Genomic DNA, 16942 nt, shown 5'->3' with positions numbered 1-16942 from the left:
AATGGTGCTAGTTCAGCGGTGTCACTCACGAATTCCAGCCAATCGTGCAGTCTAACGCAACTAGTTGCAACCAATCGCACGCGTGATGAGATCTCATCAACCAATCGCGTTGTGGCTCGAATTCGTGTGCGTGACACCGCTGTACTGGCCCCATTCTTATTGCCCATAAGGCCCGTCCTTAGATATATGTCAATGCTTTGGCATTATTATATATAGTAGGGATTCTTTTCAAATTCCAGACATGCAAGATTGAATAAAAACTATTTTTGTCCCGTTGCCCAATACCCTTATCTACCATGTATAACAGGGGTGGCAAACAGGTCGATCGCGATCGACCGGTCGATCGCGACTGTTAGTCCAGTCGATCGTGGCAAGTCAAAAAATATAAATACGTAGACCAGTTTCATTTAAGGTTTCAAGAAGTAAGTAATTGGTAGATCGCACAGGGTTTCGTTAGTAAACAGGAGATCTTGGGTCTAATCAAGTTGGCCACCCTTGATGTATAACGTATAACAACCGTATGCGGTATACCACGGGTACGAGCTCATTCGTTTTTTACCATATTTTCATGTTATAAAATACTTACCTACGAACTATTTGTCTAAACATGCAGCCAAGATCAAACCGATATTTGAGCGAAATGAACGCCGGAATGACAGCTAACTGATATGATTCCAATATCATAGAAATATTGGTTTGATGTCAGATGCACGATCGATTTGGCCTGTAATGTAGCACTGGCATACAATTCTTATCCGTGGTAGACAGCATTCTCTGCTAAACTTGTCACAGCAATGCAACCTAGGTAAGTAGTTAGTTTAACGAACTCTTTTAGTAACAGTAGGCCTAGCACAGGACGGGCGGAGAGTATCTCGTCCACAAGGTAGAAGGTAGTCCACGAGGTAGGTGGGGCAGGTATGCCCCATTCTAATTACTACAGTTTGAAAAGACTGGCGAGACTGACTGACGGGCGAGATACTGTCGCGCCCCTCCTGTGCTAGACTGCTAGCCCACAGTAGACCACTTGATACAAGTATAGCGATCTTTTATTATGTGCGATAACATTATTTGCTTTTGCTATTTGTTCTAGTTGTAGGTCCTTGAAGCTTTGTTTACCAGGTATACCCCACAGGTGTTGCAAGATATGAAAAATTAGAACATACATAATTAAATACTGCAAACTATTGCTACACTAAGTGATAAGATTTTCGGAGCGGCATTATTAATTGAATTAAAATTTAAAACGTGGCTAAGGTAAGCGACTAATATGAATATTGATTTAGATATCAGTGGCGGATCGTTCAAAGAACTCGATTCCCACCGGCTTGTCTAATTTCAGCCCGTTGAGTACTTTCAAGATCGGTTCATGGAGAAAAGGAAAGCAAAATTAGCTACGGGTTCCCTACGAATATTTGTGACGCGCCGCCACTGTTAGATATAGGTAGTTTGTTCATTGAATGAAATTATCAGACATCTTACATTCGTAGAGGTAATTTTCGTAGTGACGTCTAGATAAACCAAGTTTAAGTTGTGCGCTTCAGAGCACCTATGTTCACATAAGCTCAGTAAAGTAAGCTTAATGCTTTTGTACATGCACAGTACACATTAACGACAAATCTGCCGAACATTTACATTTTGTAGGAGCTTGGGTGTAGTTTAAAAAGTTTATCTCTACCTAGATGATTAGTTTCACATATGTATATTTATAAAATTAAATATACATATTTTACCACACTGTCCAAACAGAAAACTAAAGATCTCAGGAAGCCCTTGCATGAAAGAACCACGGCGGGTCGTTGTGAAGACCCCATGATAAGGTCCAAAATCCTATACAATAGTGGACACTGTACACCTTTAGCAGATATTGTGATTAGGTATGTTTATTGGCGTCATGAATACCTATTTATTTACAACCATGGAACATATTACCAAGCAAAGCCACGGGCAGAAGGTGGACGTATCGTATGCCCAAAACTATAAAGCTAATAAGTCACCACAAAACACAAAAAATATAGCTTTTATCAAACAAAGAGCAACCTGCCGCCCGTATCTCTAGCGAGGACCGATTGACTCACGTCAACTACTCTAAATTAAAAAAAAAAACTAAAGACATCTTATTGACAACGGAATCCTAAACAATGCAAGACGCAAATGTCACGCTGATGCTGACAACAGACAGGGTAATTTCGGTATAAAGCACTAAAGCTGAAACAAGATACTAGTAAGGATAGTTTACCTACAGGCATTGAAATTTGCATGATGATGCATTTTATAGCCAACCATCGCATCAGTAAGTTAAGCAATACTAACCAAACCGCTCTCGCCATTTGGTCAAATGATAAAGAGCGTATCAAACCCCGGTTTACTCTTAAAAACTTGTAACTCGTATCCTGATCAAACGGTTAGGTACTTAGGTATTGGCTACGGATCCCTGAAAAACGTATTCTGCAATCGTACCTTTGTAGCTCAACCTATTTAGCCTATTATCAAATGCATTTGAATCTGATTTTATCACTGAGAATTAACTCAATATTTACCATGAAACACCATAGATAAGATATATCTGTTTGTCTTCGGGGAACTTTGGGTAACTGCATTTGCATAGAACAGTATATAAACCATGGGGTTTACGGTGAAAACATCAGACTTCAGTTGGAAATCATAGAAACCCGCAAACATGAGGTTCATCGCAGTTGGCGCGTTTCTCGTCGTAGTAAGGCTACCTATTTAAAAGTTTATTTACTACTTCTTTGTAAAAAAGCTTAAATTAATTAGTTAAATTCAAAACGCATAAGGTCAATGTGGGGAAGGAGAAGAACCGCCATATTTTGGTTGGGAAGACCGCCATAAGGCACGAACTCTCGTAATTGAAAACCTACGTACTTCGCTCAGACACAGAAAGGAAGATGTTCGCTCCTGGTCTATCGACATTCTGTAAGTGGAGTATGTGTACAAACGCAAGAATCCGAAGCGACGAAAGAGCTTGTAGACGCTCTTACCTTATAGACGGTCTTCCTCACATTAACCTTATATAAACGGATTTTAAGTAAGAAATAATTTTCTTGAAAAATATTAATGATAACTTCCCTTAATTTGACCTGTTAAGGTGGAAGGTATCAAAATGCTTTCATTAACCAGGTATGTGCCCTCGGCCAAGCTGCGACCATTGAGTCCCAGACATTGGCACCACCCGAGGGCCCTGATATTTTCGCCAACACCAAGAAACTAATCGAAGATCTAGCAGCGAACCTCTGCAAATCTGCACAGCAAGCTGCAGACGCTATGAAAGGCTTCGCATCCGGCTTGAAGGACCAAGTTAAAATTATGAAGGAAAAGCTGCAAGCTGAAATCCAGAAGCTGAAGGATAGAGTATCGCAAGCTATCTCGAATGTTGCGGATAGGATCTCTAACGCCGGTGGGGCGATCAAAGAGTGTGTCGAGGTGAGTTAATATGACGATTTTAAAGGTAGTAAGAGCCATTTCCCAGGGAAATACCCCGTTTTTTTGGAGGTACAGTTTTCTGCAGGATCTTGTTAGTAGTGTATGTGAGGCAAATAACCGATCTGTTCAAAATTTGCTGTTTAGTTTTGCCACTACAAACCGAATGCCCACTATGTTCTTTTCATTGCTCTTCCGCAAAAAAAAGGATGCATAGTACTGGGTGTGAACACTTTTAAGATTTTTGCGGGATTCAGTAAAAACTCGTTCCCACAGAACTAGTCCTCCGTGACAAAGAGCAAGAGCTCTAAGAGTGTCTTTAAAGGGGCCCACTGATTAACAGTCCGCCGGACGGTTTCAGTTGTTCGGAACTGACAACTTTTTGATCTAACCGACAGGCCGATTCCGTCCGGCGGACTGTTAATCAGTGGGCCCCTTAAGTAACCTTGAATTAGCCTATTTACAATCAGACACCAAAAAGGGCAGAAAGAGATCTTTTAACTTACAGGATAAGAATTACTACTGTGCAATAAATGTCACATCATTTAGAGAAGTTGCTGCAAGAGTGACACGTCTTCATTGCTCTTGAGGGCAAATAAATATATAAAGTGAAAATGTAAGGAGTAACAAATATTTGGGCACTTACCAGGAAAAAGGTTGCAAGCTACACTGTAACGTTGAGTAGGTAGTTACTATTTTTAAACAAGAGGTAAAATTAACGAATGTACATAAATTATGAACTATACGAGTGATAATGTTGCAGTCTCATAAGAAGCAAGCCGATCAACTCCTCAACGACGCCGTATACAGAACCATGACCTGCGCCGATGAAAAAGTCCAAGAAATCAGCGATCTGATTGCAAGACAGGTCGAAATATCCCAGGGAGGCCTCGACTTCGCCAACAGGGCTACGGAGGGAATGAAGAATTGCACAGACAACGACAACAACATGTTTATTAAAGGAGCGTGCCTTGCTATGCTTGCCTTGAAGACTGAAATGAAGGGAGCCGTTTTCATGACGCAAAGCGGAATCAACGTAAGTGCATAAGTATAATACCATTTTTAGTGAACGTTTAAAACATGAAGCAGTTATAAGCGTTACAATTACGAATAAGGAACGATAAGAGAGCATATTACTTCCGAACAAACATTTATTTTATGACAATTACACTCATTAATAAATTTATCGCTTTCAAATCTTCATGTAAATTCTGTCATTCAATTACTTTTTAAAGTTTAATTAATTCCGGATTGTATATTAATTGGTGTTCCGTCTCTCAACTGAAACAATTAGTTATATCTTTAGGTACTACTATCTATAAGTACCTTTCATTTGTCAAGGGTCATGAATACGTGATTTTCTGTGTCGTCTGGGATGGAAGCAATTTTTTTTTTTTTACATTTATTTATTCCTTAAATTAACACTTTGTATGAGCGCGGTTGCGCGGTGGCTTTAACCAGTCACGATTGGCCCATACCAATTCGCTCCCGTTTCTCAAATGTTTTCGCACTCTAGTGTAGCAGTAGGTAGTTTACGTTCAATAATATGAGTTTTGCGATATGTCATTAAGCAGTGTTAGATACTGTTACAGTCCAGTTTACAAACAACAAATAGTATATTATAATACAAGTTGCGCAAATTTAGTAGGAAATTTGCAACGAGTGGCGATAAATTAAAACACGACCGAAGGTTTCTATCGATTTAGCTAAATTTTGTTATAATATTCAATATGCGTCAAGTACCCAATTGTGCTGCTGTCTCCATTCGAATGTCAACATCAGGTAACTACAGTTTTAACATTCACAGGTGGCACGAGTCGACATAGCCATAGCCAAGTTACCCGTCGCCCTAGAACTGTGCGCCGGCCAACGCCTCCTTGAAGCCGGCATGGGCACAGCCAAGGTCATCATGGACCTGCAGAAGTGCAAGGTCACCAACACATTTTCCGCTCTCACAGAGTCCACCCCCAACGTTCCTGATGCTCCTAATGGAAATGTTGACATTTCTTTTGGAAACGATCCTGTCAATACTATCGATACTCCTATCGAAATCGATAACAAGATTAATTAACGATGTAATGGATGTAAAATGTAAATTCGATATCATTAGTATGTTTTTTCGTGAAATAAATGTTTTCTTTCCAAAATTGCTGGTGTGAATATGTTTACCTAAATAATGACTAATTTCAGAATATATACAACTCGTGAAAATTGCATCAATAATAATCTACATAAATTAGTGAACTTTACTGGATAAAATCATAATAGATTACGATACAAGTGCGAAAAATAGGAAAATCGCAACGTTAGTTTGTATAGAATGATACGGAAATAGGCCCCCGACTCTAGTTTGTCTCTGAATTTAAAAAAAAACTACATGCGTGAAAGAAGTTTTCATTTACCGCCATTTCACGTACAGTTTATCTTTTAATTAGGTTTAAGTATAAAATTAATATGTTTTGTTGTTTTTAAGGTAACTATAGCAAAAATTTCGTGTAAAATAAGCGAAAAATATATTTCGGTGACGCCACCATATATCCACGAGTTCCGCCAAGAGAGCAACGATTTGGCAAGGGCATCGTAACTGAGGCTGTAATTTGGGTTAGTGAATATTTCATAGAAATTTTATAATATGTGTGTAGATAAAATAGTGTATGTAACTGTACATAATTAGGCATTAAAACACTCGTGTGGTCTTTTTAAGATACTCACTTCGTTCGTTTCTTAAACCCACACTCGTGTATTTTAATGCCTTTTATTATGTATAGCAGCCGCGAGAAACTTGCGACGGAAGAAATTACCATAGCGCGGGTTTTTAATTTTTACCTTTTTTTCTCAATTACTCTGAAAATATATTTCTGTATAAAATTTTGCTCAGGTCCTTCGACTATATCACTAATAGCTATTTTATACTAAAATTATACTGGTATGTGATGCAGGGTAACGATATACGTAAGTATAAGTATTACAACTGAAAAAATTAAAATTATAGACATGTTTTCATTAGAAACTTAGACATCATTACAGACATAGGAATCCGCGGGGCAAAATTGTTTGACAAGTAGGGAGTTCCTGTATCGATAAACTCAACTATCGATGCTAGTTCTATATACTAGTGATCACTCAAGGGTTTGCTAGTAAAAATATGTTTTTATTAAGAGTAAAGAAAAATAATTAAATAATAACTCAATGTACTCTTCTTCGTTTTTAAGACAAGACAAGACAAAGGGAAGGATTTATTCCCATTTATCTGAAAGTGAGTTACGACGGAGTCGATGTGAACATTAAACTTTAGGTCATACTTACCTAATTATGAAAATTCCCAGGCTCCCATTACTACTTCAAGACACGCTTTATAAAAGAAGATGACAGTTTTAAAAATATTTCAAAGGGTTTACAATTACCAATTTATACCCTCGTGTTGTAGTAATTATTATGGAAAAAGAAGTAGGAAGTATTTGGTCCCCAAATTGTATAATGAAATACCGGGGAGTGTAAATCACTTAGGATGTTTAAGTTTAAAATGAAAAAAAGGTTTTTCTTTTCCCCATTATTTATTATGTAGTTGTTTGACATTTTAATTTTAATATTATATTTTTAGTTTAGAATTTGTTAATGACATATTAAATAATAATGGAAGTGTAAATAATTTGCACGCCTGCATGCAGGTTGAATATGCATGTTCAACTTAGCCATTCGAGAGGTGAATTTTTATTTTAGTTTAGGTTTTGGGTTTTTTTTATATTTATTATTAATTTCGATGGTTATAATTTAGTTTAGTTTATAAGTTTTATAGAAAAATATTTTAAAAGTAAAACTTAGCCATAAGATCTTGCCTTGTTACCATATTCAAGTAAAGAAAGATATTTTGATTATTTTTTTAAATGTTTCTCTTAAGCAAAATCAAATTGAACTTACCACCTACCACCTTAAGCAATAGGATGTATTTAACAAGTAACTAGCCATTTAGCTAAATCTACCCATCTATGTTTTATGGGAGTCCCTCTACCAAAGGAGTCTACCTCGCACTGAAAAACTTACTTACTTGATAGAAAGTGACGGATACGATGACTGAAGCTTAAAGAGTGACCATCTTGGACTCTCTGGGCTGAATAAACTCCAACAAACACGATAAGATCGATAAGCGATAAGACACTTCAAATTCTTGGCTAGGTCCTATATTCAAGTGACAAGCAAACAAATGAAAGCTACTGATAATTCCTACAGTAAGGGTAATTAAATAAAAGATATCGATCGAATTGTTAGCGATAGCCACTTAAAAGACAATGTGGATACTATAAATAAATAACTAAAAGCGTTAACTCTAATTTACTTCTGCATTGGACAGCAAAGATGAAAGTACTAATTTTGATCGTCATATATTGTATTTTAAGGACACCGGTAAGTTGCAATTAAATAAATTATTAATAAACAGTATATTTATTCAACAAATACGTTTCTACATTTACCAATTCCAGAATGCAGAAGCAAAAGAAATCGTTCCTTTAAAAAGCTACCTGGCACAACTGTCTCAAAATCAAATCAATGCAATTTATACGATACAGTCAAAAGAACTCGCCAATATCGATGTAAACAGGTTACTGAGTATTAGTGACTTATGGGATAAAATTAAAAACAGTATTACTAACGCATGGAACGCTGTAAAGGACATAGCTAATAAGACTAGAGAGAAAATCATCGTATGGCTTCAAAATATAAAGAAACGAGCGGAAGAAGCGGTCAAAGATTTTGAGGCCAAGTTAGAAGTCCTAAAAGATAAATTTAACAAGTTTATACAGGCATTGAAGAAAAAAGCAGGAGATGTTAAACAATGTATCCAAGTAAGTACTATTAAGTACCTCAACTAGTAAATCTTACAATTAATTATTCAATTGATTATTTTCATTACAGGACGACCAGGACGTGATCCAAGATTTACTAAAGCAAATAGCACAACGTGTGAGATCGTGTATTGCTGACAGTGTTAATAATGCTTCAGTTTTAAATAGCAATCAGTCAAAACTGATGCTTGATGACACTGAATTTATTAGAGAGGCTGAAGATAAAGTGAATAAATGCGTACAGGAAGTTGACGATGCTGATGAATGCCTGAATAAAGCTAGAGGAGAGATTTATGATGACATGGAACAAAAAGAGGCTGACATTATGAATACTGTAAGTAATAAACAAGAATGATTTAAGACAAGACAACCGAGATTTTGTTATGAAATTGAATGATTTTTGATTCAAACATAAATTTCTTTTCACTGGTGTATAAAACTGTAATGAATCAGTAAGTAGTTGTTTCATTTTCAGAGATCAATTAGCAGGGACGTAATAGAGGACGCTTTGGAGACCATCGTGAATTGTGCAGCAGATGGGATCATTGAAGCCTCGGAGGCAATAATAGACGAAGTAATAAACATCATCAACTGCGTTAAGAGTGAAAAGGAAAAACCTTTTGTTTAAACCAGTTATAAAATTGTTGAATTGTAAAAAGTTCACTTAAAAGTTTTAGAAAAATATCAGAAAATGTGTATTATTTAACATTAAATGTTATTGGGATTGCACATTTCTGTTTTATTGAAAGTCTTAAAAAATATCTAAAATATCATTTATTGGTTGGACCACCAACACCTTTAACTTAAATAACAATAGGAAAAAATACATCAAGTACATTATTTAAAATATGCTGTCTAATTATGTTTCCATAAGTTACATAAATCTCGTATCACAATGAACTTGAAAGTTAGCAACTTTACCTGTTATAATTAACGAGGACACATAGCATGGCGTCCTCCATCAACGGGTAGAGTTGCTCCAGTAATATTACTAGCACCCTCACTGGCCAAGAAAATAATAACTGACGCTACTTCCTTCGCATCTCCAGGTCGTCCCAAAGCGTGCGTTTCAGCGCACTTCTTTATAAAAGCTTCATATTGCTCATCATTCATGCTGCCCTCTCCTTTCTTATGCAAACCAGTGGTTATCACTCCAGGGTTAACAGCATTAACTCTGACTCCTTTAGGTGCTAGCTCGAGAGCTACACATCTTGTGAACTGATCCAAAGCAGATTTCGACATGCAGTACGCAAGAACATTCGGGAAAGATCGTAAACCCGTCACGCTCGACACGTTGACGATGTTGCCTTTAGTTTGCAAAAGATACGGCACCGCTAAAGTCGTGAGATGATAAGGTGAGCGGACGTTCATGTTCATGACTCTGTCATATTGCGCCAACGAAGTTGTCTCTATTGTTCCTGATTCCAACACACCAGCATTATTCACAAGAACATCAAGTTTTTGGAACTTTTTTATAGTTTCGTCTATAATTCTCTTGACATCGTTTTCATTCGTCATGTCAGCGACAACTACGAGAGGTTTGTGTTTAGCTGGTGAATTATCTTCGCATTGGTTGGCAATTTTGGACAGATTCTCCTGGTTCCTTCCAGTTATTACTAGAGATGCATTTAATTTGGCAAACTCCAAAGCAGTTTCGGCGCCGATTCCAGAACTGGCGCCAGTGATTAGGACAACTTTGTCGGTGAACATATTGCCTAGTAAAAAAAAGGATCCGTATTTAGATATTCATCAGACAGATCTAGTCATTTACTTACGTCCATTGTAAATGAATACAAATTTATGTAAATTTTAAGAATGGTATGCGACAGAGGTGAGATATTATTAGAACGTAACGTTTTGGCCAGGTTACGAGTTTTTGGGATGAAAAATGTAAAACACCTATTTGAAATACAATCCAAAAACTTTGACTAAGGTCCAATATAATTTTTATTATTCATCATAATATAATTTTTATTATTCATCATTATTTATATTATTTTATTATAGTCTGTATCTTTATTAAAAAAAAGGTAAATAAACAATTTGTAAATTTTCGGGTAGTCCACCTGGATCTGTCACTGAACGACCTGACTTTAAACCTACATTATTTGATCATGTAATGTTTTCATCTACCCTCAACTGCCTTAAGGAGCCATTTGAGGGTAGATTTTGTTATCCTTTTTTTAAATACCTAAAGATACAGACTATAGTCATGTCAATCATCATTGTAAAAGGTATAAAAACTCAAACGAAAACAAAAACAACATATGTCCCTACCTAACTTGAAAAAAAAATAATTATTTTTATTTGTTTAACCCATCATGGAATATTGATACCCGAGTAAGCGAAAGATTCCAAAATTAAATGAACATTGTGCAAGGGTTTCAAGGTACGAGAGTTAAACAAATCCTGCCACCAAGTGAAACACAACATTTTTCACCACACTAAGGCGAGGAAAATACTAACCGCAAAACATCAAATCAATTTATATTATATTATATTAGTAGCATCACAGAGCTGTAGAAACTAAGATAAAAATTATACAATAACAAAAATGATGATGGACTTATTTGGAAAACACCGGAATTAATAGAGTGATAAATCTGTTGCTGCAAATGATCAGAAAACAAACTTATCAATTGAAATAAAGGTGTCAGTATGACATCGGAATAAAGATGCAGTGATACAAAGACCCACAACAGAATAAGTACATAGAGACATTTTAGGTACTTACAAATAGATCAGAAGAAAGCAAGATACAAAGCTAAAGCAAAGACAAGAGTCATGAAACATAAAGGAACCAATACATTCTGCAACTCTTTCTGCAGACTCTAAATCAATTCTATTGTTGGATTGGATTCAAAAAATAAATTGAAAAAACAATTGTTGAACATCTGGATTGTATTTTAAATTCATTATAAGTATGCAATATAACCTTTTTACATAGTTTTATTTAAATTTACTAGCTATTCATTTTATTATAACTTTATATTATCAAAGAGAATTTGAAAAAGAGATGTATTGTCAAAAGATGGCATTAATTTACATCACTACAAAGTTTTCATTGATATTATTTTGATTACAGTTCTTATCATTTCAAAGTTGTAAATTTTTTTTTATTACAAATTAGCTACTGTAAAATGCGGTAACCAAATAGAAATGTAAACAATGCTTTAATAAAATTGTGTGAGATTTACATAATTAACTTGTTATTATGTGTTTTCCTGTACACACAGTTAAACAAAAATGTTGTTAAGCTGTGATAGAGAAAAATACAATAAAATGATTGATTATCCATACAAAGTGTGATGAGTTTTTGAAATAATTGACATATTCCATGTTCCAACACTCATGAAAGTAGTTTCCAATAACAAGAAGTGAGTATATGAACTAAATTATTATCTTGCTATAAATTATTTCTGGAACTTTATGTTGTGAGAGAGGTCAGACTTAGTGTGAAAAAGAGTTCTATTCTAATGAATTTGGTACCTACATAAAATAAGGTTAGAGAGTAAAGCAAGTATATAAATAAGTTAAACTTACCCGCTCTAGCATTTATATCAATATGTTCAGTATAATTGGCTTATTCTAACAGTAATCAGTGTTTTCCAATTCCAATTTCAATAAGTAAGAAATTAAAACTATTATCGAAGAATTTACTACTTCTACTTACCTTTTTGACAGTATTGGCCGGCTAGTGTTGCCAGGTGATCGAAAGAGAATTATCGTATTTGAATTTCAAAGTTATCGTACTGTTGAAAATGAAAAAAAAATCGTACGCCTATCAAAAAGGCATTAAAATCTTGCAAAACAAGCATAAATGAAAACCCCAAAAGAATCTTGCAAAAGAAACATAAATTAAAACAATTATATCATCATAAAAAACACAATTTACGTCTCAATTGCGCAATAAACAGCTTTAGTCTGTTTGGAAAGAGAAGAGTCGTGGAATATATTGGGCCTCATACATTCCACGACTCTTCTTTTTCTGCACAGACTCTATATTTGTGTATTTTTCTGATAGATCCAAACGGTTTACTGGAAATTTCAACACTTTCTAGTTACACCAAGGAGCCGAATACCCAATAAAGCTAATTTTAGCATATTTCTGAGAGAAAATGTCATATTTTGCTTGAAATACTACTTTTCAGGTGGCATCGTCCAAGGGCTGAAATTATCGTACTTTTGCGTACGATAATGCTCTTTGGTACGGTACGTACATCGTACCGGAGCACGAATTATCGTACATGTACGATAATTATCGTACGCCTGGCAGCACTGGACCGGCAACGCCAACACAAAACTCAAATAGCCAATCACCGTATACACTATTCCCAGTTTACATAGACAAAATACAAGTTTTTTTTTAAATTGGAGTAGCTGTGCATGATCATGATAATTCTTTGCTTCCATGCCTCCCAGCTAAAGTAGGATGCCAAGTATGGAAAGTAAAGTTAAGGAATAGGATCTCCATATACCAAAAACTGTCCGACAAAAAAACCATAAATAGATGGCGCTACAATACCTAGAATACTTGAAAAAAAGTCTAATCATAGACAGGTAAGAGGCCTATAGGGCCAATTACATCCACACTTCCCGATGTCGGTTCTGATAATCATTTTCCGTTGATTTGAAATGTAAAAAATACTTTGTTCAATGTTTGATATTTTTGCATATGAACCAATTTTTTTACGATTCAAATATTGTAAACTTGGAAGATATAACTAGATGGAATCGAAATGCGCACAAAGTTCTATCTGAAAAATTCTGCCGTTTTAGGCGCGGGGGACGAGGTAACGCACACACATAGTGTTAACACTAATGCATTTTTTGCATGCTTCGCTACAAACGCACACGACTAAATTATCAAACACTAGCATAAACATATTCACACAAGTACAAGAACAAACACAGACAACCCTGTGAACGAGATGACGTCAGTTTTTAGTCAACCTAGATTGTGCGTGGGACGCGTCGATAATATTGTCGATATTTTATTGACAATTAATTTTAATTTTCTGCTTTTATCAATTATAATAATAATTAGAAACCAAGTCTTTGTACCAGCATTTTACTAACTTTTAATGTTAGTAATGTATGTATGTCAGTTTGTCTATTTGTTTAGGGCAAATCTTTCAAGCTGATATAGATTTTTTTTTTTTTTTTTATAACGATAGGCAAGCGTTTGACCACGATCTCACCTGATGGTAAGTGATGATGCGGTCTACGGTGGAGCACGCTTACCTATGAGATACCTATTTACCCTAGCCTTGAAGAGACCCAGATTGTACTCATGCGGAAACACAGACTCGGGCAGGGCATTCCACTCCTTGGCAGTTCGCATAAGAAATGTTGAAGCAAAACGCTTCGTGCGTATTTGTGGAATACCTACCATGAAGCGGTGCCGGAGTGCCGATTGTCTGGTAGTCCTATGGTGAAATGGGGACGGAGGAATAAGGTTGTGCAGTTCCTCGGCACACTCTCCGAAATGTATCCTGTAAAAGATCGTTAGGCTGGCAACCTTGCGACGATGCTCCAGACTTTGGAGTCGAGCATTCGTCAGATTGTCATCATTAATGATTCTCTTGGCTCTCCTCTCAACTGACTCGAGCGCCTCAAGCTGGTATTTTGCTGAACCATCCCACAGATGCGAACAGTATTCCACACACGATCGCACTTGTGCTAGGTAAAGGTCGAGCAGTTGCCTAGGTGTAAAATACTGCCTCACCCTGTTGAGGATGCCCAGCTTTTTTGCTGCTAACTGTGCTTTCGACTCGATGTGCGGGCCGAAGTTGAGTTTCGAAGTCAGCGAGATTCCGAGAAGCTCAAGATGGTCGGTTATCGGAAGGGATACATTTCGGAAAGTAGGAGTCAAATGGAATGGACTCCGTTTGGCGGAGATAAGACACGCCTGGGTCTTACTAGCATTGAACGAGACCAAATTGGCTTCACCCCAATCAGAGACTGCCTTTAGTGACACGTTCATGCGTTCGACCATTGCCTCCCTGAGCGCCTGTATTTGGACTCCACTAGCTCGTGAATTGGGTATGTAGCTTTCAACAACCGTAGTGTCATCTGCATATCCGAACGTACCTGGTTTCAGCAGGTCGTTTATGTGGAGCAGGAAAAGGGTCGCTGAAAGCACGGACCCCTGAGGGACTCCGGCATTGATTGCCAACTGATCGGACGAGCAGCCATTAATGACCACACGAATCGATCGATCCCTCAGAAAGTCTGATACCCAGTCACAAAAACTAGGGGGAAAACCGAAGGACGGTAGCTTGCTAATAAGGCCCTCGTGCCAGACCCTGTCAAAAGCCTTCGATATATCTAGAGAGACGGCTAAAGCCTCTCCATTCTTTTCGATGGCCTCACTCCAGATGTGGGTGGCATACGCTAGAAGATCTCCAGTAGACCGGCCTCGGCGGAACCCGTACTGCCGGTCACTGAGCAGGTCGTTCGCTTCTAGGTATGCCAGGAGTCGGTTATTCAGTACACGTTCCATACTCTTACAGTGTATGGAAGTGACCGAAATCGGTCTATAGTTGGCAGGGTCAGCCCGGCTACCTTTTTTCGGTACTGGTTGCACATTAGCAAGCTTCCAAGATTTCGGACCTGACCGGTAGTCATAGAGAGGCGGAAGAGGCGCGTCAATATGGGACATAGCTCAGGAGCACAGGTTTTAAGAACTATGGCTGAAATACCGTCAGGACCACTTGCTTTGTTCACGTCTAGGTTTTGCAGCACTTTGCGGACCTCCGTCTGACGTATGCGTATGTCCGACATAGAAGTCTCGCAAACTAGTGGACTAGGAGGTTTTGCGCCAGTTACATCTAGACGTGAAGATTCAGCGAAGATGGAAGCAAATAAATTCGCTTTCTCTTCAGCAGTGTGGGCAAGTGACCCATCTGGTTTCAGCAGTGGGGGTAGTGAGGGGCGGCAGAAGTTCGATTCGACTGATTTCGTGATGAATGATCTTCTATTATCAATTTATTAGTTAATGTTTTACATGTTGGTTTAGTTCTGATAGCAATACAATATACCATCGAGCATGCAGATCTAATGACAGAAATGGAAGGCGGCCATAGGCTATGATGTAAAGGGTATTGAGTGGGAGATTTTTAGTCTACAGCTATACAATATGATATGCCATGGTACGTGCTTACTGCTTATTAAAAGGGATTTCTTTTTTACGTCATCACTAGTAATGGGTAGCAATTATTTCCTGTCAATACTTGTATTCAATAATTGAATACATTTTTTGAATTATTGCTCATGTTTAAACTCTTGGTGCAATTATTGAAACGAAATAATTGCATACAATTATTGCCGATTCTTGTACAAGAAACTTGTATAATTCGGGTTGGCCCAATTTAAGAAAATAATACATGTAAATTTCCTTAGAATCGGCCCACCCCTCCCCCACGGTGATCACTCGTGATTATTTTCAGACCCCCTCCACTCCCCTCTTATTAGGTATGACAGGATTAATGAACAACCTCTAACATACGATCTTGTAAAGACTATAAAATGATTATTTTTTTCACATGGATGATTCGTCTAAATCTAGGCAGAACAATTTTTGGTCATTCTACTTTTTACTATTTACTGCAGCTTTTTTTGTACCCAGAAGCACGTGGTTTTTATAAAACAAACGAACAAACAAATATTTATTTAGCAAATGGGCCACAGGGACACTTTTACATGTGAAATTTTTACAATCAATAAAAATAACAAAATACATTATAGTTATTTACGATACAAGTGCGAAAAATAGGAAATTCGTAACAAGAGGCGATAAATTAAAACATGACTGGAGGGAGTGTTTTAAATCGACACGAGTGGCGAATCAACTATTCGCACGTATATCGTACAAAGTTTCAACATAGTTACATAATGTGGTAATTTATGCACTAGTGCGGAAAAGTAGCACCGTATGTACTGTAAAAGCATATTTTAATACCGCACTAACGATACCTTGGAACCAAGGTAAAAGTTGTCATTATAAGTAAAAGGGCAGCGACGGTAACATAGTTGTATGTTTACATACTCCAGGCTATAATTTCTAAAAATAAAAAAATAAGGTCAAATAGGCCTGTTCTGTGCTTATCATGTTTTATTAGCTAGGGTAAGTTAAAAATGCATTACAAATATTAAAATTTCAAGATTCTTTGAAATCGCAAAAACCAGTAGTAAAAAGTAGAATGACCCTTTTTACACTGTGTCAGGAGATATTGAAACGACCATTAACTCATCCGCTTTCCTTAAATTTTAATCGTAACATTCCATCGTCATACTATTAACCCAGTCAGTGGGTCCTTCGTGGTAGTGGGTGGGTATTTTTTAGAAATAACATCTTTTATAAAACAACAAAAAACAACTTTTACATAATCTTTTATTTATTAATATTATAATGAAATTCTATTGATTCTTAAAATGAATAAGTTTTGTGTGTATGTGCCTAATGCATTTCTTAGGGTCAGTCTTTTTAGATAAATAACTTAAATAAGTTATCCTAATACTGGTATACTTTCGTGTGACTGTTTTCGCAATTTCAATATTGTGTACAATAAAATCATTATCAAAGTAATGAGTCTCGATGTTTGAAAACAGTTGTCTACCAACATAACGTTTTAACACGTTATTTGTAACCCATTGCGGTG

General features: G+C 36.7%; 2 protein-coding genes across 4 annotated transcripts; one reads left to right on the top strand and one right to left on the bottom strand.

The window, feature by feature from the left end:
* The first annotated feature begins 2599 nt into the window (after positions 1-2599).
* On the top strand, positions 2600-9008 carry LOC133533629 (putative leucine-rich repeat-containing protein DDB_G0290503). The gene is made up of 7 exons (XM_061872638.1): positions 2600-2713; positions 3139-3441; positions 4202-4474; positions 5246-5506; positions 7917-8279; positions 8350-8613; positions 8755-9008. Exons 1-7 carry the CDS (start codon positions 2678-2680, stop codon positions 8905-8907), a joined length of 1653 nt encoding a protein of 550 aa, XP_061728622.1. The 5' UTR covers positions 2600-2677; the 3' UTR covers positions 8908-9008.
* A 27-nt stretch (positions 9009-9035) lies between these two features.
* On the bottom strand, positions 9036-12206 carry LOC133533630 (3-oxoacyl-[acyl-carrier-protein] reductase FabG-like). Of its 3 annotated transcripts, none has more exons than XM_061872640.1 (2): positions 11953-12206; positions 9036-9994 (listed from the first exon to the last, which is right to left on the bottom strand). In XM_061872640.1, the coding sequence occupies exon 2, from the start codon at positions 9987-9989 to the stop codon at positions 9210-9212; it is 780 nt and encodes a 259-aa protein (XP_061728624.1). In that variant the 5' UTR covers positions 9990-9994; positions 11953-12206; the 3' UTR covers positions 9036-9209. The 3 variants fall into 3 exon arrangements, with proteins under 3 accessions (XP_061728624.1, XP_061728625.1, XP_061728623.1); XM_061872641.1 differs by having other exon boundaries at positions 11823-11958; XM_061872639.1 differs by lacking the exon at positions 11953-12206 and adding an exon at positions 10746-10755.
* Positions 12207-16942: the final 4736 nt, after the last annotated feature.

This window comes from Cydia pomonella, unplaced genomic scaffold (genome assembly GCF_033807575.1).
Source record: "Cydia pomonella isolate Wapato2018A unplaced genomic scaffold, ilCydPomo1 PGA_scaffold_186, whole genome shotgun sequence".
Classification (NCBI taxonomy): domain Eukaryota; kingdom Metazoa; phylum Arthropoda; class Insecta; order Lepidoptera; family Tortricidae; genus Cydia; species Cydia pomonella.
The sequence above is the reverse complement of the archived record's forward strand: the minus strand, read 5'-3'. Positions and strand labels throughout refer to the sequence as shown.